Below are 23,201 nucleotides of genomic sequence, written 5' to 3'. Positions count from 1 at the left end.
CCGGTTTGTACCACCGACGTCTCTGATTGGTTCCGGCGCGGTCTTGCCTAGCTTCCTATTGGTGCAATTTTATACCCTGTGACCAGAGTGACGGGGGTGGCGCCCACAGCGCCAAAATTCAAAAAACGTTGCTGAATCGAGCAGACAGCATGTAAATAATAGGAAATGAAAGAATATGATCGATATCTTGGGGTCCTCTGATACAGCATTGGATATGAGGCAAGTGTTGCAACTACTAGCAGGAGTCCAGCCGAGTGGAATCGCCTGAAACATCACATTAATATGAAGGTATGGCTTTATCTAGCTTTGCTATTCGTTACAATGGTGTCGTTAGCTGACGTGTAGCCACAGAGCTAACTTAGCCTAGCTTCCAAACAGATGGCTGATGTTAACCTAACCAAGGGAAAGTTGTAATGTTAGCTAAGATCGGCGAATGCAATAGCCGAGCTACATTTTCCCCAGGTATTAATGTATAATAATAATAATAAGCAGATGTTTCCTCCTTAACCCTCATTTCGAGCCCTGGTGCATTCATGTCAGTCAAATGGATGTCACATTGGACTCAGTTTCAACAATTTGACATGTAATGTTTTCATCTTCAAATGTGCATCTGTATTTAAATCAGTTGTAATGTATCAATAATTACAATGCTGTCTTTGATTCGGCATACCTCACAAAACAATGCAGCATTTTGTTTCAATAAAATATGACTCCATTACTTAATTGCACCGCCTATTGTTGTCAGATATGGATCCATATAACCGTTAGCTGTTAGCTGGGAATCAGCGGTGAACGTTACACAAATCACGTCGTCACCTGCAGACATGTTAACGGTTGTTCTAGAAGGCGATGAGTTGCCCGGCAACATATAACCAAGTGATCTGACAAGTAGCTGCTAAACTGAGCAATCGCACAGCTAAAAGACGTCCACGGGGATAACAAGCAGCTTTAATTTCATTTTAAGGTCTATTATTAACACATAAACAGTGTGTCCAGACTGGTAACGTTATTTGATATCTGGTTAATTGATTTCAATCGTGTCAATATAAATCGACCAGGGGACGGAGAAACGGTTTGAATCCAGCCTGGTTTTCTTAACTGCCAGGTAAACCTTATTTACAGGTAAATCAGGTGAGCACAGTGTGGTGATATGACGCACACATGTAGCTAGTTGCAAATGTTCACATTGGTCTTTGTGTTGTTTCTGTGCAGAATACCAGTGAACACCAAGGAGCATTTTCAATCATTTGATTACCATGAGACGGAGCCCGAGGAGACCCCTGATCCTCAGAAGAAGAAAGTTGCCGTTTCAGCAAAATGATCCTCCGGCGGCTGAACCGCAAAGCCGAGCTGATGCAGCGGGCTTCAAAGAACCTCCCAAATCAGCTGCCAGTCAGCGCTTCCCCGATGGTGTCCGCATTATGGATCACCCCTCCATGTCTGATACACAGGTGGTTTTCGTCCCCAAAACAGCAGACCTTCAAAGTATCATTGGGGCGCTCGCTGCCAAAGGCAAAGAGTGTGGCGACCAGGGACCGAACAAGTTCATCCTCTTGAGTGAGAACGGCAGCCGGGACAATGGATCTTTTTGTCAGCCTGCTGCTGAGGGGGCTGACGTCTCTGCCGTTGGACAACCAGTGAAAGAAGAATCTGTGCCCAGCTCCCTGGATGTGAAACCTCTCACTGGAATCAATGCATGTATGGAGATGTTTTTATAAGATGATATTTCAAGTATAATTGTCGTGTTGTATTGCCTCTTTTAATAGCACTGACGTAGCTATCTTTAGTCCTTCCTTTTGTTGAAACAATAATGGCTTTTTCTTTTCTTTATTAGTGAATAAGGAATTGGAGTGTGGTCCTTTGGATGACAGCCTCACCAATATTCAATGGCTGGGCACAATGAAACCAATCGAACAGGATGCTGCCAAGCAGATGGCCGTCAAGGAGAACCAAAGCTCAAATTCCCAGGTCAGCTGCTCCTCGGTGTGAATCATACTGTTGATGTGAAAATACATGCGTGTGTGGAGGCGGGGACACTGATCTCGGGCATGTATCTCGAGAGAAAAAAATCTGTCGACAGTTTAAAACAGGTATCGTGTTTTTCTTTTACAGGCACAAAGTGCAGAGGCTGTTCAGCAACCCATGTCGGAGAAGCCACCGTACTCCTACATGGCCATGATCCAGTTTGCCATCAACAGTGTGAAGAGCAAGAGGATGACGCTGAAACAGATTTACATGTGGATCGAGGACCACTTCCCTTACTTCAGAGAGGTGGCCAAACCAGGATGGAAGGTACTTTACAACGGACAAATATAACTCGTGGGCGCATAAAATGCAGCAAGTTAAAGTCTTTTAGGGTGACTTGCTGAAACACGCATTAACGGTCCCAAACTCCAAATTCGGAGCATATCTGTGATGGAGGGATTTGTCTCAACAGCTATATCATACAGCAAGTAGTTTTTGCTGTTATATTGATGCTCTGAATTTCCGATTTAGCAGCTTTTAAAGATTTTCTTTTTTTTTTTGCTCCTTTGTGATTGCAGAATTCTATCCGCCATAATCTTTCTCTACACGACATGTTCCTTCGTGAGACCTCACCAGATGGTAAACTTTCTTTCTGGACTATCCGGCCTGAGGCCAACAGATGCCTCACTCTTGATCAGGTGTACAAGGTGAGCACAACTGGCTTTATTTTCCTCATCTAAAATAAAGGAAGAAGCCCTGACACTGAATTGAGTTATTTTGTTTTATTTGTTCATCGTTTTGTATATTGGATACCATCATTATCATCCATGGTGTCGTGGGGATCATTTTGGATTTTTTTGTTTTCTGATCTTCATGGTTTTCTTCCCTCTTACTCCACATCTTTCTCTACAGCCCGGCTGTGACCCGATGACTGCTCCTGTTCTGGTGCCACAACTTTTATTTCCCAACCAAGTAAGATGTCTTTACCCTTTCAGTCCTCTAGGAACAGTCTTCATCAGTCAGGCAGAAGAAAGCAGACAAGGGACAGAAAATCAGACGTCCACTTTCACTTGCCCTTTGTTTTTTGTCATCCGACCCTTTTGATCCAAAGAGTGCAGCTCCAGATTGAGGTCTGAGGTCTAAGGTCTAGGGGATTCTTTTTATTGCAGGAGGAGATGATGTGAGCAGCAGGGAGGCTGAAGTCACACCGAAGTCAGCCTTGTCCAACGAGGAATGCTTACACTCGGACATAAAAGTGTCCATCATCCCTCCATAAAGTGCAGGGACAGTTGTGAGAGGTCTTACTGTGGACCTTCGTCTGTTCTTGCTTGCCAAAACATTGTAGAGAACACAGGCTGTGGTCAGGAATGAGAGAGCACAGCAAGGCCACTGAGGCAGTCCGCTTCCACTGTATAAACTGATGTTATGTCATTTCGTTTTTTCACAGCAACAAAAGAGGATGCTTCCTGATGCAAGAAAAATGCCAACTAGCTCTGGTAAGTTAACAAAGATGGAAGCACTTTGACAGAGAAAACAAATTCACACAAATGTCAGTCATTTGAAATTCAGATGCTCTGCTCTGAGTTGTTGTCCTCTTTTGTACTTTCAGAGAGAAGGATGAAACCTCTTCTCCCTCGAACCGATTCCTACTTGATTCCCATCCAGCTCCCCCTCACCTCCTCTGTCTTCCTGCCGTCCTCGTTGGCCCAGTTCCCCCCCTCTTGCTCGCTGCAGAAGCAGAACACTTCGCGTGGAGCCAAGAGAGTTCGCATCGCTCCTAAGGTAGAGGCTCCCTCACGCATTCCAGATGTTTGGCCTGAAATTAAAATGAACCCTAAATTATGTATTGGGATGTGATGGACACAGTTACTGGTAGAATTGTAAAGTGCATTGTTGTATGTCCGACAGGTGACACAAAGTGACGTCCCAGCTGTGGTAGCGTATCCCCAGAAGGACAAAGACCTCGGGGTGAAGGTGACGGAGGAGTCGGAATGTGTCCCGATTAAATGCGAGACTCCCAAAGCCCCTCGGAAGAGACAAGGCAGCAGCTCACGACGCAAACAGCGCCTGGTTCACTCCCGGCACGAGGAGCCCATCCTCCTCTGCCCCAATAACACTTTCTTTGACTCCGGCGTAGTCTCCGACGCTTCGACTTTCCAGGACATGCGGGATACCCAGCTGGAGGAGCCCCAGCAGGAGCAGCACAGCCCCGATCGGGACTTCTCCTTCAAGACGCCCATAAAAAGCAGCAGCCACCTGACCTCCTCCACGCCCAGCAAGCCTCCCACTCACGTCTTACCCGAGCCGTGGAAAGTGACCCCCGTGGGCAAAGGGAGCCAGAGCGTTCTGGACTTCAGCCCCATCCGCACACCCGGCGGGCCCGCCGTCACGCCGCGGCGCAACTACTCCACCTTCAGCTTCAACAGCACCCCCTTTAAAGACTGGCCTCTGTTTAGCTCCCCCAGAGAGCTGCTCACGCCGGCTCTCGCCAGAGGCACGGGACCATCCGACTCTCCCGTCGACTGCTTCAGAAGCAGTTGTTCCAGAGAGCTGCTTCAGGCGGGAGGAGGCGCCGCTGCCGCTGCCGCTGCCACCACCGCGTCGCCCGCCAACCACTCGATGACGGAGGGCCTCGTCCTGGACACGATGAACGACAGCCTGAGCAAGATACTGGTGGACATTAGCTTCTCTGGTCTGGATGACGAGGATCTGGGTATGGCCAATATCAGCTTGTCCGAGTTCATCTCTCAGTGTAAGTGGCCGGAGGGACAAAACACATGACATTTTAATCACATCGATGAGTCATCTGTTTTCCAAAACACTATAGGAGAAGATGGGAATAATGACGGGGAAACTTAGTCAAATTAGCATGCTGCTTACTCGTCGTCCCTCACATTAGATGTTCCTCTCCACCTCTGGCTTTTTATCGGTTCAATCGCTCTTCATCTGCTTTTGTCTTGTTCTCTTATTTCTACTAGTAAAGCTATTGGCGGGTCCGGTTTTCTTCGCTACCTTATCCTACCCGTCATATTATCTGTCTGGGCTCTTGAAGGAGAAATATATCCATATGTATGTGTGTATGTACACATACACTTATGTATGTCGATTTGCACATTTTTAATATATAATTTAGCTTTTGCATTTGTGAATGAAAAGACAATATATTTCCAGCGAGACGCTTCCGTGCCGTTTTGGTTCAGGCGGCCTCCTGGAATGGACTTCTAGGTAACGGCAATGGGATTGTCTCTGTGCATCACTCCTAGAACTGTCTTCTCCACTTAACTTTATACAGCCTGGTTTTTCACTAGTTTGCCATCAGTAGGCACCGTGCACCTGCAGACGGGGACATCTTGCATGCAGTTACCCCTCATGTCAACACCTTAATTGAAGGTAATCTTTGGGAGCAAATTACTGAATATGTAGTGTCCATCTAGCAGATTTGATTAGTTTGTAAAGATGCAAATGTATTTTTCTGTAAGCACAAATGGGATGTAGGGAAAAGCACCATCTTTGGCGGGCAGAATGGGAGAAATTCCCATTTTTGAAAATGTCTCAAATGGCTTAAAATCATTCCTTCTGGTTTGTTAGCATGCGTGTTCATATGGGAGAGGTTTTGCTTTGCACTGAGTTGATCTGTTCACACGCTGAATGGCATGTTGTGGTTGCGAACAGCGTGTGCCTTGTTCTGTTTCCTAAAGTTGGTGTTTCGTTTTTTTAAGACTGCATGATAAATCTGCTGGTGTCGGTGCCTCAGAGAGCATGAAGGTTTGCCTCGCTCTTTTCAAAATTTCAAAAAATGTAAATAAAGAAGGTTTTTGATCCCTGTACGATGTATTGCATCTGATAAAAGACATAGCCAGGTTGCCTATTTTTTATTTATATTTCAATAAAGGTTGAAACCATTTATAGATTTGTCTTTGTGATTCAAGAATGACTTTATTGGTCTTACAAAACTTTGTAGGCAGAGATTTCGATGTTCATAGAGAATGATAGTGAGCACCTCTTATTGCAGTGGCAGAGGAAGTTTAAAACTGACACTGCTAAAGTGTCCAACATAAGCAATTTATAGTCCAATGCACACATATGAAGTACTAATAGAATTCTACAAGAGAAGTCGGATACACAACCTGTTTCCAGCATTGTTTTGTAATAGTTTTCTGTAAAATAAATCTTATTACAATATCCAAATGGACGCTTAAAACGCAGACTTAAAATCGAAACAAAAAAGATTCTTGGACTTGTTAAGGTGGCATCCAGTAGAAAGAGATCTTCAGAATGTCTGGACTTCCTGTTGAGTCACTTCTAGAAGGATCTGCAGTTGCTTGCTGAAGTAGTCTGGGAATATTGAAGAGAATCAGAGTTATGGAAGAGTTGAAAAGGCTTTTTATTCTTGGCAAAGTTAGGACAAAATGTCTAGAGTGGGTGTTAGTCAGCTAAACGGGGAAAATGTTTTGGGAAGAATAGTTCGTATCGGACCAATTCTTGTGTGAAAAGCTTATTTCCTTCTCTGTGTTACAAACAAACTGCCCGACTAACCTATATTTCACACATTACATTCCTGAGGAAAAGCTTTATTCCACAATGATGCATTTTCACCTTCTGCTCTACACACAGTGAAGATGTAATGGATATATAAAATCAATAACTTTTACTGTTAAGTGCATTGTCCCATGAAAACTTTAAGAAACGACAAGTTTGCAGTTTTTGGCACGGCTCACCACAGATGCGTCTCAATCTATGTGGTAAGCGGTAGCGGTAGATGGTCACGTAGTAAACCGGGATCCCGGTCAGTGTGAGAGCACAGCTTATCCCGGTGTTCCAGGGGTCCGAGTACAGAGACAGACCCACAATGAAGAAGCAAACCACCGTGAAGGTAACCACGAGGGCCAGGGGCACCTTTGGGTCATCAAAAAGAGCAAATGAAACATATTTAACAGATTAATAGAGAGTGCTATACAGTTTGACTCGCTAACCTTGAAAGGCCGTGGGTGGTTGGGGAAGCGATGTCGATGGAGGAGCATCCCCAAGGTTGCCAAAGCGATGAAGAGCCAGCGAGAAAAGGAGACAAAGTTGATGAGCTGGTAGATCTCTCCAGTGATTAACACCACCACCATCAAGGGGTACTGGAGACAGACAATACAGCTATAATGACAAATCCATACTCAGTCTGTGGTGACCGCTACATATAGTGATGTAGTGGAGAGTAAAGCATATTTGTGCATTTCATAACTTGCTGTTACATGATGGGTACCACTAGGAATGACAATTAAGAGTAGGTTTCCATGTCAAAAATGTAAGATATCTTACCGATAAACAAGCAGAAACAAAAGTAGAAATGATAATTTAATGAAAATTGAGTCAATATAAGTTACCACCGAGAGGAGTCTCCATATCCATTTTGTATAACAAAAAAAAGTTGTAAACTGTACTGTGTTTAAATTGGACAGTTTTTAACAATTCTCCTAAAAATGAAGACAGATAATACATACACATGAACATTGCAGTACATTTCACAGTAAAAGGTTATTTCAATTAACTTCATTTTTATATATTTTTTGATTCAAATAACAAATATACAAATACATTTTTGACCTTGGCGACGGTAGATTGACAAAAAAATTGCAACAAGTAAGCTTCATCTGCTGATGAAGACAGTGAGATACAGTTGAAAGCCCTTGAAAATAATTAGTCAGTGGACGTTGAGTTAACATATCATGCTCACTTTTCAGTTTCATACATTTATTTTGGGTTTCTACTCGAACATGTTTGAAATGCTTTAATGTTCAAAAAACACATTATTTTTCTGATACCCTCTGCCTGAATATCTCTGCTGGCTTGTAAGATAATTATGGTGCACCTTTGCAAAGGTAGTACTCAAGTCACGGATGGAGATCCTCATGTGGGAGGGGCGGTATATTCTAATGAGCCTGCATGGGGCATGAGAAGGGGGAGGCAAATCTGAACGGCATGTTGAAACCAGGCACCAACCTTCCTGTGATTGACAGATCGCCGCCCGTACCACAGCAGCGTCTCTACGTCACTCCTCCGTATTCCAAATATGGTAACTTCCGGTCATTGGTTGCAAAAAGCCAAGATGGCTACGGCCAAATCTTCGAACTCGAGGCTTCTTATATACAGTCTTTGGTCTAAACACATGTTTTCTGATCCAGGCAGCCCACAGAAAATAGACTGGGTTGTCTTATTTCAAAGGTTGTAGGGTTTGTTGCCCCTACAGACTGAAAAAGTGAGATTTTTTTGTTGTCTGTTTATGTGGTGACACTGATATTAAATCAAATATTGCCCGCTAGCTTTGCTGGTTTTTATTGTTTGGAAAGTATTTTACCAGGAATAGCACAGCCGGCAAAGGTGTGCGTCTGCGGATGTGAATCATGGAAAAGATTGGGGGCCAGTGGCCCTCCCTGGCTGCCACAAACAGCATCCTGCAACACAAACAGTAAGACTTCCACTCACGCTGTAAGCAGTCACTCTTGGCTGATTTAAAGCACACGCTAGAGTACAAAACAATAATAACACATCTGTGCACAGATCACCTGGGTGACCCAAAGATGCCGCCGTTAAGCGCCCCAAGGCAAGACATCGCCACAAGGAAGGGGATCACAGAAGCCAATCCCTGGAGAGCACGGTTCGCAAACGTCTGCAGAGACAGAGGATGACAACGGCCTTCTAACACATACGTACGTATTCCTTTTTAAAGGCATGCGTGTTCTACAGCACAGCACTGACCACAGCCACAGCCTCAGACAGCAGCAGCTCAGCGGGAGTCATCATGGTGAAGTAGGCCACATTAACAAGCACATAACAGACTGTCACTGTCACCATGGAGCAGATTATTGCCAGCGGAATGTTTCTGTCAAGACGGGATACATGCGGAGAGATGCGATCGTATTTTCAAGGCAACAAGGCTTTTCGAAATAGATTTGAGTTGGAGTGAGGGTGTCAGATGTGAAATACCTATTTGGGTTTATGACCTCTTCTGTGATAAAGTTCAGAGCAAACCTAAAAGGAAAAAAGAAAAAGTCCGTCCACACAAGCATTTTTAAGATTACTGGTTGATATAATACTGTCATAGAGACAGTAAAAAAGGTTCCATGTATAATTAAAGAAGACAATGTTTGGAATTCAAGCCAGTGTTAATACTGCAATGAATGGTCGCTTACCAGCCACCGTAGGCATATAGGCCATTATAGAAGGCCAGTGGCAACTTGTCCAGTTTAAATGAGTCAACCTCAAAACCATTCTGGAAACTCTCTGTTTTTCCTGGAAAAAAGAAGATGCAGAGAGAGAGAGAGAGAGAGAGAGAGAGAGAGAGAGAGAGAGAGAGAGAGAGAGAGAGAGAGAGAGAGAGAGAGAGAGAGAGAGAGAGAGAGAGAGAGAGAGAGAGAGAGAGAGAGAGTGACAGAGCATCATCATCAAATAGTAATCATTTGACAAGACCTAACAGCTGGAAAAAACATCTGTATCCTCAGGATAAACGATGACATCCTCCCACCTTTGGCCAGTGCGATGCCTCCAGGGACGATGATGAGGACCAGAGCGAACATCTTTATGAAAGTCAAGGTGATCTGAGTGCGAGAGGCCATGGTCACACTCCAGCAGTTGATTGCCACGACTAACGCTACAGAGACACAAAGGCAAACAGCTGGTAAGAGAACTGTTTCTGAATCTATATTTGGCACTACATGGACTTACAGAGTGGTATGATGGTGTTGTGTAAAACCACTCACACAACCCCAGGATGCTGACCAGTTTGATGAGCCCTATGGGAGCAGCACATGGTGCAAAGAACGGCTCCACCACATAGCGGCCAAAAGCCAGGGACACATAGGAAGCCACAGCTGGCCTGGACATGGAAAACAGGCTTGTTATGTGGTGTGATTTAACTTTCAGTCAAGACAAACAGGGCTACACTAATCCACCTAAATCCAAACCTGATGAATAAGCACTCAGACCAGAGTCGTAAAAAGGCAGTCAGTGGCCCCAGTGTCTCCAGCAGATAAGTGTAGTGGCCCCCTGATTTTGTAAAACTGGTGCCCAGTTCAGCGTAGCACAGGGCCCCTAACGGAGCACAGGGCAGACCAGAGAAAACCACATTACGAGTAATTCTCGTCCCCTGTTGTGTGAATAACTTGCAGCCAAATGAAATAGATAAATAAACACATTCAGTGATTAATTATTATAATAATAAATTGGTAAATTGATGCATGGAAAAATGCATTGACTGACATATGGAAAACAAATTATGATGCTTAGTTAATTATTTATATCAAAAAGAAGAAGAAATGAATGCATGTTTGAATGATTCAAAAAAAAGTGAAAAAAGTGAATATTTAAATTTTTTTAATTATTATTTGACATTGTGTTTTCCTAAAATATTCCATTCCATGTCTGCACCAAACACATGCTAATTGAATACAAGTAAAATTCAGTTCTATTAACACATAGAAATGAACACTAACAGACAGCATCTGGCCTCTATCTCACCGAGCATCGAGAGGACCCCACACAGCACCCACACCAGCAGGGAGAGCCCCACGCTGCCGCTGTTCACCAGGACTCCCTTGGGCGCGATGAAGATCCCGCTGCCCACCACCGAGCCGATGATGAAGCACACGGCAGGCAGCAGGCCAATCTCCCTCCGAAGTTGCACCACCTCATCTTGCGCCTTCTCCTTCTTGTCATCCTCTTTCCTCATGCGTGTCCCGTCCATTTGGACAACTTCAACTGAACACACTTAGTTTCCTTAATTCTGCTGATTTGAAGTTTATGCCTACATTGTTTAAGTTCTCACCTCTTTTTTTTGTGTGTCTGAATCCTTTCCACTTCTCCAACAACGGTCCTCTCCGTGCCTCCTGCTAAACCTTCTGGACACACATTTGCAGAAGTTAAAGAATGTGCATGAGGCTGTGTTAGGAATACACAACACTGGCCTCAACAACATGGCCCCCTCTCCCCCTAACTTATGCTGAATGTTTTTCTCCTCCTCTCCTCCCCTCGCCCCCTTTACCTCATCAACCAGTCTGAGCAGGAAACAAAGCCAGCACTCTTCTAAACTTCAGAAAGTAATTACTGCAGTTTAAAGACTCGACACGTTCCTGCATTGCACTCTGGGTTTGTGCTCTTACGTGTGTGTGTGTGTGTGTGTGTGTGTGTGTGTGTGTGTGTGTGTGTGTGTGTGTGTGTGTGTGTGTGTGTGTGTACAGCTTGACAGAGGCCTTTCAGGCCTTGGAGGGGAAAAGGGACAGGGTGATGTAGGGGCAGCTGCACAGACTGTAGGGGGCCGCTTTCAATAACAACACACATTTTCATCTTGTCCCATCCGAAGCTCTGTTTCACAACATGTAATTGCTTTGTAGTCCTTTATTAGAGGCTCGCTTTTTCCCAGCTTTCACGCACACGTGGCTTCGGCTAAACCTAAAATATTTGTGCAATATTTCAGCTCAGCAGAGAGAATCACTGAGGCTTGTTTTTTGTCCCTTATTTCTACTCGACTGGCCACTGTATGGATGTCAGTTTCACTTCATCAGCGCTGTAACTCTGCTTGTTAAAATTCCTCCATACCCACTACCAATAGGTTCCTTTGGAGATTCGTGAAGTGTGACCAATTTCATCTGCAGTCAGATTGTGAGGACACATCATATTGATACAGAAGATAATGCAGGACTATGGGATGTTATGGCACACAGATTCAGCATAACAGGATCATATGATGGATCACATGTCTTTGTTTTGTTGAGAGGTTAAGAAGCTGACAGGTGTTTGTTGCTGCTGTTAAAGGCAATACATGATTTAACATTTATTGCAAAATTCCAAACCAACATAAGAGCTGTGTGCAAAGACCCAAAACAACATCTGTTATAGCATACACACATAGAGCCAACACTAACGCTGATTTACTTAAACATACAGGAAGTTATTAAAGTCTTACAATATGCACCAACCTTTTGCCCCTTCGAGGAGAGGGTGGAGCTAATACGAACTCGAGGGTCCCCCATTTGGACACAGAAGTCCAACAATTGTGCACAGTTTAGTGTACAAATTGACTGCCAAAGAACCCACGAAGAACGAATATAATGATGCTATAGTTCTGGAAAAACCTCAGCGACCTGGGAACAACATGAATTAAGCCACTTCTACATGAGACAAACACAACTCCCATACGGCAAGTTTCCAAATAACTAAATCATAACTCCATAACTCAAGAACTGACCAGAGAAAACAGCTGCAACTGATCGTTAGCTACGTGCTAGCTCCGGAAGAGCAGCATGAAAAAGCATGTCCACTCGACACAGATTACGGCGATATATTCCATTTCTCTCCCCGGTAAACCATCGCAGAGCTGTTCAGCATCAAACACAGAAAAGTCACACAGCTTTATGGAATATTGTACTCACTTTTGGTCGAATCTCTGCGAAAAAACGATATATTTCCGTACTTCCACGTCTCTGTGTTCCAGCTGCTTCTGCTCTGTGAGAATCCATAAATTACGGAAGTCTCCGACATTCCTCGCCTTGTTGGGAGGGATGGAAGTCTCAACACATTGGATTTCAGCTCTGACATCAGATAGGACGTTTTTCATTCCCATTGGCTAATAGTGCTGTAAATCATCTAATTCTAATCTATTCTATAATCTAAATCATCTTTCAATTCCCTGCAAATCGGAGAAAGGGGGGCTGAGCTGCAGCCCTGAACAGAGACACAGAGCTGGATCTGAAATGAACACAGAGACTAGAAAGGGCCTAGAAAGGATCCTGGCCTTCAAATAAAGCCCAAACTGCTCTGTTTAGATGTATTGAACATCATTAGTGATGTATACAAGTTAAATATATAGTTTGGTACATGATAAAGTTAAAATAACACACATTGTACAACATGTGTAAATGTGTAAACATTGGAATCCTCGCCTGACATTTCTGTACTGGATCCTCTCTAGCTTATGAATGCTTCACTTTATCTAAGTGAAAATGTGTATAGAGACCCTCAACATATAGATCTATGATCTGGGAGCGCTTGAAAGCTTGGATCTGCATGATTTCTAAAAGAAAATATCCTGAAATTAATTTTTTTTCAGGCGAAAATTTGAATTTTCAATTTGTGCTGTGTGCCATCTTAATATTCTCTTAACCAGTAACATATATATACTGATATTTACACATATCAACACATCTCACAAGGGTTAGGGTTATTTTAATCCCAAAAGTATTAAAATAACCCTTACAGTTGCAACGCTACACTCATTCTAGTATGGGTATGCTTTTTTCGAGCGGAGGCCTAAAAATAAGCCTAGGGTTTAAATGTATATTTTTGCGTTTAAAACCCCACCATATGTTTCCATGCTTTTTTTCCTCTAACTGTGCGCACAAGTGTCGCCTTCAAAATAAAAGCCTCTTATCTAAAAACAAGGAATAAGAAATCAAGCTTCAGGCAGGTAAAATGTATGCAACAAATTCAACAACATTGATTGTTCAAGAGCTACTTCTTTTCTAAGGCCAAAACAAAAATGTGATTATTTACAATAAACATTTGAAAACATTGAGCTTCAACTTTTCTTATGAAGCAAACGTTATTGCTCAAACTCAAGAAAACCTGAACATTCTAAGCTGAAGTTTCTGCAAGGCCATTGTATTGTATGCACAGACTACATTACATTGTACAGATGTTGACTACTCTGATGTTTCTCTCCCTTTGACCAGCAGAGGAAACTAAAATATCTGACTTCCCAAAGGGTTCAATTTAGGCAAAGCTGGGTGCACTCTGTGTTTCCACCAGAAGATGGCGACCTCATCTCTCACTAGATATCAATTATCTGTCGCTGAGATACTTATATCTCTTCCAGGCCCTGGGACATCCTGGGCATCACACTGTGAAATCCCACGGCAGGTCTGACTTGGGCCCCTCTCTCAGCGGGTAACCCTGCCCCGAGCTCACACACCGGCCCCAGGAGATGTGAGCCCGACTCCCCGGCTGTTTTCCACCTGACCTCCCAAGATCCCTGCCCACTCAAGTGGAGGCCAAACCAGCCTCAGCTGCTCACTGTAGACCGCTTCTCCCATAAGCCCTCAGAGAGAATACAGAGGGAATATGCTGTGACATTTCCCATGAGCCATTCACAGGACGGTCTACAAGGTTTTTTAAATCACCGGTTGGAACGTTTTAATGTTGATTTAATATGGTTTCCCTCAGTACACATCCCAAAGGGGAAAATGTATAAGAATGATCATGTTAATCTTAGAATTCATTCCAATTAGATACACGCAATGGGTTAAATCAGAACATATGGCTTTTTGATTATATTGTGATTTTTTTGTGATCTGGATTTGAAGATATGTTTGAACCCTCGCTGCTGTTGGGAATCTCTGATCAAATAAAACTTCTTCATTCATTCTTCATCTCTCTCCTTATTGATTATCCCTGTCAAGGTAAACAAGGAGAGAAAGTCAGGCTCCATACTGTCCTCATGGAGACATTGCCCTTGGCAACCAGCTGAGGTCTTTGCATGCATGGACCCAGTCTTGAATCACCAAATTACAAAGCCCTATTATCACATATAATATGTGTGTGCGTGTGTGTGTGTGTGTGTGTGTGTGTGTGTGTGTGTATGTGTGTGTGTGTGTGTGTGTGCGTGTGTGCGTGTGTGCAGCTGTCCTGATAATTAATTAACCCTCACACACACACACACACACACACACACACACACACACACACACACACACACTACCAAGTATTTAGCCTACTCATTGGGTTACTGTAACAAAGTCGTTTTGTATATTTATAAAATTCCACAATTCATTTTTTTCTTAGGTACTTAAAAATAAAAAAATACAATACTTAATAAAAAATTAAGTATTGCAATTATAAGTAAGTTTTAGCAACTTCACCACCAAGCTACGTATTAATTCTAGTGTGATGCAAGTAATCCCAAATGTAGATGATAGCCTTTAATGTCCTGTTTTATCCCAAGTCTAAATGTGGAATTTGACCATTACAAATAATTATAACAAAAATGGAATCTAACACTTATGTGTTGTTCCATATAATAACAATATATGTTTATTTTGGTACACAAATTCATCATACATATTTGTATATCATTTATATATCCACTATTTTAGTAATTCAAGTTTCAGGTTTGGGTAAATTATTGTTATTCTACAACAAAGGGTTCAGCAACAAAATGCAATTTTGGAATTATGTCATGTGACTTTTGGTTATGTGATTCCTCGGTCACTTCACACGAGGAAGCATAATGCTGTTTTTTTTAAATACTGTCCTAATTAACTGGTAAGTGACGCTAAGTGACCCAAATCAAACACACCCAAACACAGGTGCAGGCTGGGGTGTGGCTAACATGCTAGCTGCTAACATGCTCGCGGTGCAGCCTCCAGCAGAGCAGAGCCTCATTCAGCTCGAAATGTTACAAAACTTTGCGGACCGCAGTGGGACAGAGAGGCCGGGCGGACTGCTCGTGTTTTACAATGAGAATGAACCATGTATGGATTTATAAAGAGAGGGGAATGCACGAGGGGAGGACGTTGAACCTGGAGCAGATTGAGCAGGAACGCCTGATGCGCTCGCAGATGCTCTTCTGACAGATGAGCAACGTAGCGTCGGTTGTGCGCACTACACGTTGTGCAAACGCTGTGCAGGCTCTGCTTCGTGTAAATACATGTACATTTAGACTTTTTTTTTTTTTTTTTTTTTTTTTTTTTTTTGCTCAAGTGAATGCATAAGGCTGCTGTGGAGTTTATAGTTTATATTGTGTGCACATCTCTGTGTTGGCTGCTTTGGTAATGTTTCATTCTGCTGTTGAATGTATATGAAATGTATATTTCATTTATTTTTTGTAGTTGTTGACTACTCTTTTGTCTGAGTTTGGTCTCTTTTCTGGTTAATTAGCGAGGCTACAGAGGCTGTATATTTATAATTCATAATCAGTTGTATGCACAGGCTGCAAAGTAGAAGTTTAATTTAGTGTTGGTTTGGACATGAGGGTTTAGACATGGTACAGAGAGAAAGTCTTGATCTAGATTTAATGGGAGTTTCATCATTCCTTGACTGCAATGGTTTTATATGTGACTCTGTTTCTAAAATGACACAGGTACCCTCCTCAAGATGAGGTAATAAAGCAGGACTCACCTTTTAGGCCTGTGTCCTGTCAGCGGAGATTGTGCTTTTTACATTACAGTCATTTAGCAGACGCTTTTATCCAAAGCGACTTACAATTCAGTATCTATCAATACACCGTAGGCACAGCTACGGGAGCAATTTGGGGTTAAGTGTCTTGCTCAAGGACACATTGACATGAGACTAGCAGAGAAGGTCGGGGATCGAACCGTCGATTCCTCTGATTGAAGGACGGCCCTGCTCTCCACTTAGCCACGGTCAATCCGTGCTTTAGTGGCGGTTTTACTGAAATAGCCAAACAAACTTACCCTTTATCAAAGCGGGGCGTTTCCACCCCTATGTCATAAGGCTTTAATAAATCAAAATCAAATGATGGAAAGACTTCCACACATCAATACAAGCTTTGAAATGGCACTCAGGATGTTGCTTTTTAGCATCCAGGTCAATCCCGACAGCCCATCTGTTATTGCTCTGAGTCCGTCACACACACACACACACACACACACACACACACACACACACACACACACACACACACACTTCACCTGACAGAGTGTTTCAATTATAAATATTGTAGGGTGAGGGGAAGAGGATCATTACAATAGATGACATACGTGACGCATGATGGATGGGGTTGTGCGATATTAGATGGAAAACAACTAATCGTCGGGTACCTGCAGAGTACTGGAGCTTGCTGTTTAATTAGGCAGCATACAGGGCAGCCTGATGGTGCACATCTCCGCCAGGTGTGTCTGCGGCGACCACTGCTGTAATGTGTGATTTGTGTGATGTGTGATTGATAAAAAACACAATTGCACCCCCCCCCCCCCCTCCCGTCCATACCGCAAGCCAATCCTTGCACGTCTCATGCAACAGATACGCTCTCATTATAGTCCATGCAGCTGTCTGCAAAAAGCTACGAAAGCTTCACGTCGACTGCTGTGTGTTTAGTTCTGGTACCTGTTAGCTGTATTTGGCCCATTAGCCGTTAGCTCTGCTAGCCAAACCCATTGCACGTTGCTACCCAAAAGCTGCTATCGGCTAACTAGCTCTCCTCCTGCAGACATAAGAGGACTCCACTGTGAGCCCTGAGCATACAGTAATACATAAAGCAAACACATATTAGGCTGATGGGTCCAGCAGTATGCAAGATTAGCGGAGGACATACAGACAGACATAGGGACGCACACACACGCATGCACACACATGACCGAATGCATAATCTTCTTGCAGAGATAATTGCGGTTCGGCCCAGGAGAGAAAGACATACATTAGACAGATGAGACAGAAATGTAAAAGAAGCCATGTTGTTGCATTTTGGTGTAAGCTTCACTGAAAATCTGACGCCACGGGTTCTTTAGCCGGGTTCTTTAGCCTGGAGACAAACAAGAAAGGCAGCGATTCAAAGCCGCCTTTGGGATTTTGAGATCTTTCCATTATCTGAAGTGTAAATAAACACCACCGGCTCTGTAGCGTGGTGATACAAACCCCCACTGTCCAGAAGCCAAAAGGCAAAGAACAAGGGTTGAAAACAAACAAACATAGAAAGAACAATACATCATCCTCGTCTGACTCTGTGGCTCCTAGAGTGAAATCTCTCTTTCTCTCATCTCTTTCTTGCTGTTTCGTTCTCTCGTTTTTCTCTCCTCTTACAGACATACATCCTGGGTGTCTAGAACCCTGGACAGACATTCATACCTGTCTGCAGGGTAAACTATATTGAGCTCTGGCTCTGTAACAATACAGTGTGTTTCTTTCCTCTTGTAAATTGACCATTTTTATAGGAGAGAAATTGGTCAACTTATCAATTGGTAAGAATGCGTCTGTATTACTATGTCCTCTGCCCAGTAGTGCAAAATGGAATTGATGTGTCCTCATGGAATCAAGTCATTGACCGCCACCAATGTGCAACATTCAAAATGACAATTTCACTACATTTCCTTCAATTAAATCAAGTTGGGAGGAAATAACACCCCCGCTTTGCTTTGCGCTTTATTTCAACAAACCTCCTGATTCCTTTTTAGTGACATCAGGCCAGCTGTTCTGATTGGCTCTTCAATCTCAAAGCCTGATATTCTCACTCTAAATCTTTCTGCCATGTTGCCACTGTGCCGTACACTTCATCCAGTGAGAGGTGACTCAAACGGTAGAGCGTGAGTCATCAGGGGGCTGGATTCCCCCATGTGTCTCACAATGCAGTGAAATCTCTGACAGTGAGTCATAGTTTTGTTAGTGTATATAGATGGCTAATATTTAATTGATTGGCGATCATGATGACACCCGTGACCTTATTTGTGTTGCTATGATAAACATGGCAACGTTAGTCTGAGTGATGTTGCAGCAGAATCCTTAAACAATCGCCATGAAAAATGTGATTCACGTGCGCAAGTCAGTGTTCATCAAAAATAATGAATACGATTAATAATTCATCACCTTCTCTGGCTGGCGTTGACTGCGCTCATTTGTCGTCAATTTACTTTGCTGTCACGCGCGGCACCCTGAGTTATGGCTGTAATTGTCATATCTAAATGTTCGCACCGTTTTTTAATTCCGTCAGTCCATATCAATGTCATATGTCGTTACAAGAACCTCAGACCTCCACGAGGTCTTTGTTCTCTAAATATTCCTGCAAATGTACAACGCATCATATTCAATACTGTGTTATTATGTGTTATGTCTTATCATGGCTATGTGTCCTGACAGCCTTGTTGTAGCTTTAAGTCAGCCTTCCATTTATATGATCTTCCCGGTTATTTAAGAAATGTTACAGTTTCAGTGGACATATTTCCAATTCAGAGATAAAACTGTAATATATGTACATATAGTTGACATATTAAGACTTTTTACACATAGACTATATACAAGAAGTGGACGTAGACAACGTGTCGTCACCCATTTGTTTCCGGACTGCGGTTTTAAGCCTCTAAATTGGCTTTTTTGGCTGTCGCCATTTTGTTTTTTTGTAACCAGAAGGGACATGAAAGGGTGGAGCTAAGTACAACTGAATGAACTATAACTCCCCCTATGGAGCATCCAACACTAGTGTTGTTTTAAACACATTTATAAACAGCTCAAACATCTTGCCAATGGTTTGTGTATTAATATAATATTTCTCCAGAGCTTTGAATCGTATCACATTGTCTTCTTCTGCTGCTTTCGCCAACATGGATGAGACATCCTAAAAGCTGTTGTGGATGTAATCATAACAGTTACTGAACTCGCACAACCCAACAGATCCCTTTTCCATGAACATCCATTCATGAAGACCATGTGATTTGGTTGAAAACTCTGGAAAAAGCAAGCACTGTAAGTGGACCTTGAGTTGGAATTGTTTTGTCAAAAAGACATTGCTTTAGTATTTCTCTGTGACGATGTGACACTGCCTGGGACATATGCTTAAAATAAATTGGATCTATTTTAATATTTTAGCACTCCTGTATAAGAAGGAATTGTTCCCATCATGCATTGTGTTCCTCACAGGACTCCTTCAGGAATTTACGAGAGCATTAAAGCCGGAATAACCCGCTGTGTCCGTTCCATTGCAACACAATAAATTGCCCGTTACAGCTCATTCTCATTCGATATTGATTTGGTCTGAGTAAAACTGCAATTACATCCTATTACTTCCACTGTGATGGACTGTGGAGTGGCAGACTTGTCTCTGCTAACCTGTTCTCATGCTGCCAATGCAAAGCTGTGGCGATGAGCTTCTTATAATGTTATTTTTCTGGCTAGGTGTACATATGTTCTGTCAAACACGGCAATAAAAGTGGGCTTAATGTGTTGGATAAGGTGTTTGTTAGCAATGGGGACGGATACAATCTGGCTGTCTAAACAAACTTAAAGCCTAGTTCACAGTTTCCATTTTCTTTTAATACCATTTTAAATGCTTATTTGTAATTTGTCTCAGAAGTGGTTCACTGCAAGAACTCGCAGAGAGACACACGGATCATGACGTTGTTTTTTGTGTGAATCTGGCATCTTCATCATCGAGCTTTCATTACTGCAGTGTCTTTGCAATGCATTTCCCAGAGATCATTTGTCAATTAAGCAACGTGAGAAGGGACTCCCCTACTGATGGGGTCTCTGTAGTCTGGATTAGTAAACCTGAGGGAGGGAGAGGTGATGGGGCAAAGGGCTGCAGTTACTTCATTGGACCACCTGGATCCTCATCATTCAGAAACCAGAATTGCATGCAGAAAAACACGCTATTGTTGCATGATGTCTCAGACACAAGATCTTACATAATTTCTGTTGTAGTTGAACTGTGTGAAAAGTTAAAGATTTCCATTTTGAGGGAGTGTTTTGTCTGTTTCCTTGCTGGTCCAGAGATTCGTGATCATTCTACCATGAACCAGTAATGAACCACCCTCTGTCTAAGGCCTGAACCACATTGGTTAAGGCAGACAGGAAGCGGTCATATGAATAGTTTTTTACAACCATCATTTGTAGTGGTTATGGGTAAAAAAGTGAAAACGTTGTGCCCTAAGAGGTATGGGATCAGAAGACGCTTACATGCGTCATATAGGGAAGCAATGTCTTTTGTCAGGGATGGGCAGTATTTCTATTACTTGTCTTTGAAATACGTATTTCAATTACTTTTGAGTATTTTGTAATTTGTATTTGATAGGGCCGATACAAATCTAACCTAATTTGTAACAAAATACTTTAGAGTGGAGTAATTTTGTATTTAAAATACTCAAAATACTTTCTCCACAAATCAAAAAACAGTTCATGAGTTCAGTCTTCAGATCTTCAAGTTCAACGGATTGTCTGTGAAGATAAATATTTTATCTGAGTGTGACTGATGTCAACTAGCTTGATGTATAATTTATGTCTGGGTCTGGCAACATAGCCGATTGTACATACATGGTGATGGTTATAATATCATGCTAGCGATCGATGCTAACATGCTAATGACGCTAGCATGCTGTCTAGGCTAGTGCATAGCCAGTGTTTAGCAAGTTAGCTTATCAGTGGAGTAGCTAGCTATAGGAAGAGGGAGACTGGGAGCTTGTGTGTTCATGATAACCTTATCAAGAGACGTCTGACCATCTAATCTTGCACTGTATTACAAGTGATGCTGTATCTTCTCAATGTGAATGTCATAATTCCATATCCATTACTGGCAGATAATATAGTTCACAGTTAGCCAGGCTATGACAGTAGATGTCCATTTGTTAAAAATAACTAAAAAACATTAAATATCCAATTTAAATAGGCATATTATGAAAGTATTCTTAGTTCTATTATTTCATACATTCTACAGTTGGCCAGGTGGACAACATGTCTCAGTACAGTCATTTATGTAGGCTCTTTACCTGTGAACAACTGGTTTTAATTCTATATTTTGCTTTTATAGTATACATCAGGGACGTGCGGTCAGGGGAGGTCATGACAAGTAAAAAACTAATAATTCTAAAATAAAATAAATATTAATATTTCTCTACTGATCTGTGCTATACATTTAATTTGTATGATTCCAATCATTTCAAGCATTTGTATAATCTAAATCTCTGAATTAGCGCATGTCCTGTTCAAACAGAGGAGACAGTGAGGTGAGACAAGTGATGAGCTGTTCCTCACCTCAGACTGTGAATCCTCACTAACTGGGTTGAGTCTTTTTCTTTCTCATTGTTTGTCACCACTGTAATATCTGTAGACTCTTTTATTATATGGCCTTTCTTTACATATAATCGGTAGTGTATTTCACGTGTGTGTAGAACAATGTTTAGTGTTGCTGATCTGACATTAAACCGCAGTGAAAAAGCACAGAGGGGCAAACAGTACCTCTGCCTCACTGAAGGGGGCGAGCGAGAGCCCATGGGTCGGGTTTATGTTGTTCTGTCGTTGCTCTTCTTCTACACTTCTCTTCTTCTACACTTCTCTTCTTTTTCTTATATTTTGCTTTGACCACAAGAACGTAAGATTCTATATCCAAGCTTAAAAATGTCTCTAAAAACAGTGAAATATGACCAAATCAACATCAGTTCACCGTCGGACAGGTAAAGTAACCTCTTGTGTTTGTTGTTCACTTTATACATCCGGGGTTGTTACGCAGATTATCGCTGAATCTCACGATTTTCGCGGGTGGCGCTCGCGAGCGCTCCGCTTCTGAAACGCTCCCGGTGGAATCAAATATGTACTTTACCTATTTGTGTGTAAAGAATGCTGATATGAAATATGAAAAACAACCAGTAGTCAATGTGCAAGCTGCCAATTGAATGTTTTGTATTTTATTTTAATACATTTATTTGAGGGGTATTTTGTATTTTGTATCAAAATACATTTTGATGTATTTTTGCCCATCTCTGTCTTTTGTCATTTAGGTCGGAGGACTTGTTGAGGATGTTCGTTCCCCTCCAACAGTTGCATCAACCCTTACTGCAGCCGATACCGAGACTTTCACAATCCCTCAACTGAGATTCATGAAGAGATACATGGAGAGAAACTGAGGTAATTCAATCTAAAAGCAACAGAATCACATTACATAATAGTATTTCTGGTTTACTAGAGACCTTTCCAGCTGTATACATCAAATAACCATCGCCATGCACTAAAATGGGTCATTTATCACCATTTTACAGCGTCTACTGGTCCAGCATGTGACTGGGTGATAAATGACTGCTTTCAGGAGCACTGAAGAGGCCAGACATCATATATATATATATATATATATATATATATATATATATATATATATATATATATTTTATTGTCAGAAAGGAGCATAGCTACACGGCTACTGTTATATGTACAAGAGCAATATATTGCATGTGATTTACTGAAAAACATATTGGATCCCTCCCACATTGTAAGTACTCCGGGCGCCACGACTGTGAATTATACGTCAACCCAGGAACAGGAATCAGAAGGGAGTTGCTTCCATGAAGTGGAAAGATGTTTAATATCCTGCACCATTGACACATTAGATTGAATTATGAGCAACCCACATATAGCCCTCGAGACCTTTGAGTAAATGTCATGAAGTTTAAATGGATCTCGAGGATGACATTAAACAGCCAAAGCTAAATATGAACTCGGCTTCTGTTCTTTTGTCAGAGAAGGTGCATTAATGTCTCATTTGATTGGCT

At 42.2% G+C, this 23,201-nt stretch overlaps 2 protein-coding genes across 5 annotated transcripts; one reads left to right on the top strand and one right to left on the bottom strand.

Annotated features, from left to right (window-relative positions):
* Positions 1-143: 143 nt before the first annotated feature.
* foxm1 (forkhead box M1) lies at positions 144-5,020 on the top strand. 2 transcript variants are annotated; one of them, XM_068717273.1, is made up of 9 exons: positions 144-288; positions 1,213-1,698; positions 1,835-1,968; positions 2,113-2,292; positions 2,544-2,672; positions 2,878-2,937; positions 3,413-3,461; positions 3,575-3,747; positions 3,874-5,020. In XM_068717273.1, the coding sequence occupies exons 2-9, from the start codon at positions 1,257-1,259 to the stop codon at positions 4,744-4,746; spliced, it is 2,040 nt and encodes a 679-aa protein (XP_068573374.1). In that variant the 5' UTR covers positions 144-288; positions 1,213-1,256; the 3' UTR covers positions 4,747-5,020. The 2 variants fall into 2 exon arrangements, with proteins under 2 accessions (XP_068573374.1, XP_068573375.1); XM_068717274.1 differs by lacking the exon at positions 2,878-2,937.
* An 836-nt stretch (positions 5,021-5,856) lies between these two features.
* Positions 5,857-11,113, bottom strand: si:ch73-352p4.8 (cystine/glutamate transporter). 3 transcript variants are annotated; one of them, XM_068717275.1, is made up of 14 exons: positions 10,991-11,113; positions 10,775-10,847; positions 10,468-10,707; positions 9,915-10,041; positions 9,711-9,826; positions 9,476-9,601; positions 9,144-9,243; positions 8,938-8,982; positions 8,710-8,833; positions 8,517-8,620; positions 8,309-8,405; positions 6,939-7,088; positions 6,684-6,861; positions 5,858-6,300 (listed from the first exon to the last, which is right to left on the bottom strand). In XM_068717275.1, the coding sequence occupies exons 3-14, from the start codon at positions 10,691-10,693 to the stop codon at positions 6,236-6,238; spliced, it is 1,458 nt and encodes a 485-aa protein (XP_068573376.1). In that variant the 5' UTR covers positions 10,694-10,707; positions 10,775-10,847; positions 10,991-11,113; the 3' UTR covers positions 5,858-6,235. The 3 variants fall into 3 exon arrangements, with proteins under 3 accessions (XP_068573378.1, XP_068573376.1, XP_068573377.1); XM_068717276.1 differs by having other exon boundaries at positions 10,468-10,701; XM_068717277.1 differs by lacking the exons at positions 8,517-8,620; positions 8,710-8,833 and having other exon boundaries at positions 5,857-6,300; positions 10,468-10,847.
* Positions 11,114-23,201: the final 12,088 nt, after the last annotated feature.

This window comes from Cebidichthys violaceus, unplaced genomic scaffold, assembly GCF_023349555.1.
Source record: "Cebidichthys violaceus isolate CVI_PGR_0920_01 unplaced genomic scaffold, fCebVio1.0.p SCAF_21, whole genome shotgun sequence".
Classification (NCBI taxonomy): Eukaryota; Metazoa; Chordata; class Actinopteri; order Perciformes; family Stichaeidae; genus Cebidichthys; species Cebidichthys violaceus.
This window is presented reverse-complemented; position numbering and strand designations above follow the sequence as displayed.